Raw genomic sequence first — 6,000 nt, 5'->3', positions numbered from 1 at the left:
TGCAATGAAAAAAAAAAAGTGTCATGATTTAACTATATACGCCATTAAATACTTATTGCGAATGCTTACCACAACACATATCTTTATTATAGAAGACTTTGAAAGACACCTTTGGTTATATGTCATCGTTTTCATCACTCAAAGTAGAAATATAATTTGCCAGGGAGGGGATTTAACTCGGAAACACTCTTTGGTAGAAAAAGACAAATTTGTATCAGTCTGTGAATTTCAGGGAAAGAAAGTTGTCCTGAAAGTGGCTTGGTTCGCACAAGTTATTGTTGTAAAACTGCGGACAGGAATGAGATTTTCCTCCAGTTTATTCATTCTGGTGCTTTGAAGATGTCAAACTTTGACAGCGTCCTGAAGAACTATTTCTCTACGGTTTGTGTCCATGTCTTAACATCCTGTTTTTTTTTTATATTTGATTTTCTCTCCAACTGTGTCCGCAGTTGAACACTTACTCAAGTTAGCCGACCGATGTCATACAGGCGTGCCTGCTACTGTTGTGTGTAAGATTGACAGTCGCAATTAATTTTAACGGCTGGACAGTTCTCTGGTCTTCCCTCACCCCTCCATGAATAAGTGGGCCTGATGGAAAGTGGAAAAAGTAGTCGTCATCTGTCACACAAGCATGACGAGACGTTTGATTTATCATTTAGTACAATGAACTGCGAACGTTCCGTTTGTATCAAAGTCTTTGTGGAATTAAATCATGGAATGTGAATATATACGACCTACAGGGTTCATTGTAGCATTTTATTTAGATTTATTTTAGAAACAGGATAAAACCATCTGTGTTGTCTGTCACTACTGTCACTAGTATCACTGTTGGTGAGTTTTGGTCAACAAGTTTGCTAGAACTGATCACATGTGATAACTCCCTGAAATATCAGTGTTTCCTATATTGTGGGTTATCTTAACTGACACACTTATCAAACTTAAATAAATATGGAATAAGTATCATTGCTTATTCCAGTCCATCCAGAATGGATGATTTTACATTGAAGAGTAAGAATTATGTACATGATCCGTGTGACTTACATGATACCAAAGGTGTGTGTGTATGTGTGTCAGTATCTGTGTTTCAAGAAAGACTTTAAATCACTTCATGAATTCCTGAGTTTCAGGAAACTAAACCAGTTATAAAAATAAAAAAGTTTCATTTTCAAAGTGTCAAAGCTTGCCTACAGATTCATGATCATATACGCCACACCACACCTTTTTGTTAAAGAAAAAGGACATAAAAATGTAGTAGCACATGCCTGACCTGAGCTGCTTAAATTTTAGAACCAGTGCACTGAACAGGCCCAGAGGGCCTAACATACTGTGCAAAACATAAGTTGATTAACGTAGAAATGGGAAAAAATAAACAAATAGATAAAATAAACAGATATTTAAAAAAAATTATGACACAAAACAGTTTGCAAGTTTCAACCAATTTTGGCCATTTCATATTTGTTTCATGTTGGACTGTTAGTGTTATTGAAAAACCACTGCTTGTCTCATCACTCTCAAGTTACTTGAACAATGAAATGAAAAGTAAAATAGTAAACTGTAAAACCTTTGTTATACTAATGGTTCTTCTTGATCCTCATCTCTACATTTCTGGTTACTTTTTAAGTTATTTAGTTTATCCTGTCTGGGTGAGTCTCTTTTAATTTTTTTAATTATTTTTGTCTAGGTACATGTAGGTCTGTCCTTCTGCTGTCAGTAAGTTTCACATAAGTTCCAGTCTCAGATTAAATTATTTTTCTCCCTTCAATAATTCAGTTTGTCTGTGTTTGTGTTTAGCTTCACATGCTGTCATTTGTGTTTAGCTACACATGCTGACGTTTTTGTGTTTAGGCTTTTGAGAAACACACACTGATGGGTTATTTTTTTTACCTTCACATGCTGACATTTGTGTGTGGCTACACATTCTGATGTTTGTGTTTAGCTACACATACTGATGGGAAATTAAGTGAGGGGGTGTGGGGGGAGGGGTGGCGGGGGGCAGAAACCTTGTTACATGGTGATGGTATGTTATCAACTATATTATTAGCATTTTATTAACATTTTAGGTTATGCATCATCTCTGCTGAGGAGACAGTTGAGACTTCAATCTGCTGTCACTCTCAATCTCATTCTCCCCACTCCCTCCCCCAGTGTCAGTCACTGAGTTAGTGCTAGTCTTGTTGGATCGTTACGTCTTGAGGACACACTCACAGTGCCGTTTTAATCATGTAGTTTATGTTGTGTTATTAATCTTAATGTTGAGTTTATTGGCTGCCTGCAAGTTTAAGATTTGTTTTTGATTGTTAAAACATTTTAACAGTTTACAGCGAGAGTCATTTTTTCTATTTTTAGTGACCTTGGCAGAGAGCAAGGGAGTCCTGAACCCTTGTCACCCAGGGTTTTTTTGTGTGTCCATCTTGTCTTATTATTATTTATGTACTTGACGGGCGAAATATCCGAGTGGTTTAAGCGTTGGACTTTCAATCTGAGGGTCCCTGGTTCGAATCACGGTAATGGCGCCAGGTGGGTAAAGGGTGGACATTTTTTTAATCTCCCAGGTCAACATATGTGCAGACCCGCTAGTGCCTGAACCCCCTTCATGTGTATATGCACGCAGAAGATCAAATACGCATGTTTAAGATCCTGTAACCCATGTCAGCGTTCGGTGGGTTATGGAGACCCGAAAATACCTAACATGCATGAACCGCAACAGAGTCATCGGCAAGTCGATGTTGGTCGTGTAACGGAAAGAAGAAGAAGAAGAACTGGTAGGATTATCCTAGTAGTAGTCAAGACTTTAGTTGGAAGTGATTTTTTTTTATGTCTTGTTAAATTTGAACAATGTATGGTTGTGCAGTACAAAAATGCTGAAGCGGCCAAGAGAGATGTGTCCCAAACACTTCAACATTACAGAGACCTACGACCATCAGTGGAGCCTTTTGGTACGGTAATCTGTTGTCTGTGTTGCGACTTTATGATAAGTAATATAAACGTACCAGTTGTGGTTTACAGTTATACTTTATAGCAATCAAGGCAAAATCCACAATTCTTCCCCCCCATCCCCCCACCCCCACCCCTCTGTGTGACTGATGGAGTGAACAGCCACGCCTTGTGAACACTACTCATTCTGTCTTGATGGGGAAAATTGTGGATAGTGTTGTGATGATATTTTTCAGGAAAAATAAATATTCTCATGTATTTGCAAGGATCCAGACTGTTGTTACTTTTTAAGTGTGCTTCCCTGTCATTGTTCATAGCCAGCTGACATCAGGGAGAGAGAGGGAGATATGATATAGATAAATTAATTTATTGAAATATTCAAAGAGGAATTAAATGAATGAGAAAGAAAGAAACAGGAAGAGGAACTGGGTGAAGAGGTTGGCTCCAGACACTGTGAATGGCTTGGCAGTGTTCAGGGAAGAAGATCCTGCGCACAGAGACGGGACACCATTCCAAACAGTTCATCTGATAAAGTTATCAGCACTCGTGCTTATAAATCTTTATGGCCAGTGCTCTGAGTTGATATGGATGGCGGACACTGATGGTAACTTACGGGTTTTGAAAAAGTATGTTTCATAATGTCCAGCAGTAGTTTGTATCATACGCTGACAGCAGGGGCTTCAACTTTCAGCTGTTTGCTTTTAGTTCATTTCAACAAGGTTTGCTTGATTATTAGTTCATTTTGACTTTTTTTTTCTTTTTTTTTTTTTTTCAATTTTCTTCTGGATGATTGTGCCAGTGTTAATGGTGATGCCAAAAATGAAAGTGAGGTGGAGGCTGTTGTAACAGTGTTGGTGGTGTTGTCGGTGCAGTGTTCAACGATGGATCAACTCAGCGCCTGGTGCAGCTGGAGGGCACCATTCCTGTCCCATACAAAGGTAGGTATTGAGAAATTGATATTTAATTACACATACTTAACCGTGACCCAACTAGTGCAGACTCCGGCAGGGGTCTGACATTCTTGTCCTGTGCAAACTACTATCCGCCTATGCGGAGAAAACGAAACTATGGCCGATAACCTCCCGGAAGTAGGTAACCTCCCCTTTGCCCCGCTGGCTAGCACCCTCTTTTTCCGGCAGCCATCATGACTCCTGTTCCTGTGCTCTTCATACGGCTAAGTTTTTTCATATTTTCTGCCTGTCTGTCGATTCTCTGGCGTTCTTGTTTGTTGTCAAATTATGTCTCCAACCAGGTCACATAATTATGTAGCTCGATTGGGGAATCGTGCTAAAATTAAGGCGCGATCGCAATCGATTCGCTGACACTTTGGGCCCTCTACTCCTGGCCCTCTCAACAACGCCAACCCGCCGCCTCCTCCACTTCCTCCGCTCCCGCCGGTCGACTCCAGACCTCCACCATCTCCTACACCTCCTCTGGTGACTTCTAGAGGTTTCCTTTTCCATCAGGAGCAGTCACACTTCTGTCCCTTTCAGTTCACTGTCTTTTTTTTAATTACAAAGGTTTCATTGTTAACTGTTTTATTTATGTGTCACTTATATCTTCCTCTTCCAACACTTTACTGTTTTTGCTGGAGAATGACAGCATTCCTTTAAACCGGTTTCTACATTTTCTTTGTTGTTTTTTTTTTCTTTTTCTTTTTCCCATACAATACTTATTTTAAACATTGTATTTCTTGTCTAGGTTTTATTTTACATACACATACACATTCACACATAATTGTATATGTACACACACACACACGCACACACACACACACAGAAAAAAAAAAGAAAAAAAGAGCATACCACAACATACCATACACACACACACACACACACACACATACATATACATACACACACACACACACACACACACACACACACACACACACACACACATCTGTGTCACACTCACAGGTTTGTGTGCTCTCTACAGCTGGAAGAGGTTCCTGTGTGCTGTGTTGTGCACGTAACAAGTACAGAGTCTCAGTCCTTTGTGAGACTGTGCATGTTCTGCACCCCCTCTCACATACATGTCTGTTCAGACACCAACACACACTGTGGAGTGAGTGTGAAGACATTCAAATGTGTTCACAATTAAATCTGTCTGCACTGTGTTTTATGCAAAGGCATTCAGATATGTTCCATTATTTAATCTGTCTACACTGTGTTGTATGTAAGGAGTTTCAGATAATGAAATATGATCATTAGTAACTCTGTCTACACAGTGTTTGTACAAAGACACACTTATATGATCATTAATAAGTCTGTCTGCTCAGTGTTTGTATAAAGACATACTTATATGATCACTAGTAACTCTTTCTACACAGTGTTTGTATAAAGACACACTTATCATTAGTAACTCTTTCTACACTTTTTTTTTTTTCTCAAGGCCTGACTAAGCGCGTTGGGTTATGCTGCTGGTCAGGCATCTGCTTGGCAGATGTGGTGTAGCGTATATGGTTTTGTCCGAACGCAGTGACGCCTCCTTGAGCTACTGAAACTGAAACTGAAACTCTACACAGTGTTTGTATAAAGACACACTTATATAGTTATATGATCATTATTAACTCTGTCTACAATGTTGTGTGTAAGGACACACAAATATGCTAATTATTAACCCTGTCTACATTGTTGAGTGTAAAGACACACAAATATGATCATTATTAACTCTGTCTACATTGTTGAGTGTAAAGACACACAAATATGACAATTATTAACTCTGTCTACAATGGTGTGTGTAAAGACACACAAATATGATCATCATTAACTCTGTCCTCAGTGTAGTGTGCAGACACACAAGTATGATCATCATTAACTCTGTCTACAGTGTAGTGTGTAACTTTAGACATATGAAGATGAGGATTGTGAACTGTGTGCAGGCAACACGTACAACATCCCCATACAGCTGTGGGTGATGGACTCTCACCCCTACAACCCCCCCATCGTTTATGTCCGCCCTACAAGCACCATGCAGATCAGGTCAGGCCGCTACGTCGACATGAATGGCAAGGTCGATTTGCCCTACCTCCGTGAATGGAGATGGGTAAGTATGTATACATGT

The 6,000-nt window shown here is 39.5% G+C and overlaps 1 protein-coding gene across 1 annotated transcript in view; it reads left to right on the top strand.

The window, feature by feature from the left end:
* The first annotated feature begins 188 nt into the window (after window positions 1-188).
* LOC143283160 (tumor susceptibility gene 101 protein-like) overlaps window positions 189-6,000 on the top strand; it is a 35,824-nt gene continuing 30,012 nt past the window's right edge. The window contains exons 1-4 of the mRNA XM_076589312.1: window positions 189-381; window positions 2,852-2,936; window positions 3,807-3,872; window positions 5,819-5,982. Coding sequence (XP_076445427.1) covers window positions 340-381; window positions 2,852-2,936; window positions 3,807-3,872; window positions 5,819-5,982 — 357 coding nt within the window. The 5' untranslated portion in view covers window positions 189-339. The remainder of the gene's footprint in view (window positions 382-2,851; window positions 2,937-3,806; window positions 3,873-5,818; window positions 5,983-6,000) is intronic.

The sequence above is a fragment of the Babylonia areolata genome, chromosome 6 (assembly GCF_041734735.1).
Source record: "Babylonia areolata isolate BAREFJ2019XMU chromosome 6, ASM4173473v1, whole genome shotgun sequence".
NCBI classification, from domain to species: Eukaryota; Metazoa; Mollusca; class Gastropoda; order Neogastropoda; family Buccinidae; genus Babylonia; species Babylonia areolata.
The sequence above is the reverse complement of the archived record's forward strand: the minus strand, read 5'-3'. Positions and strand labels throughout refer to the sequence as shown.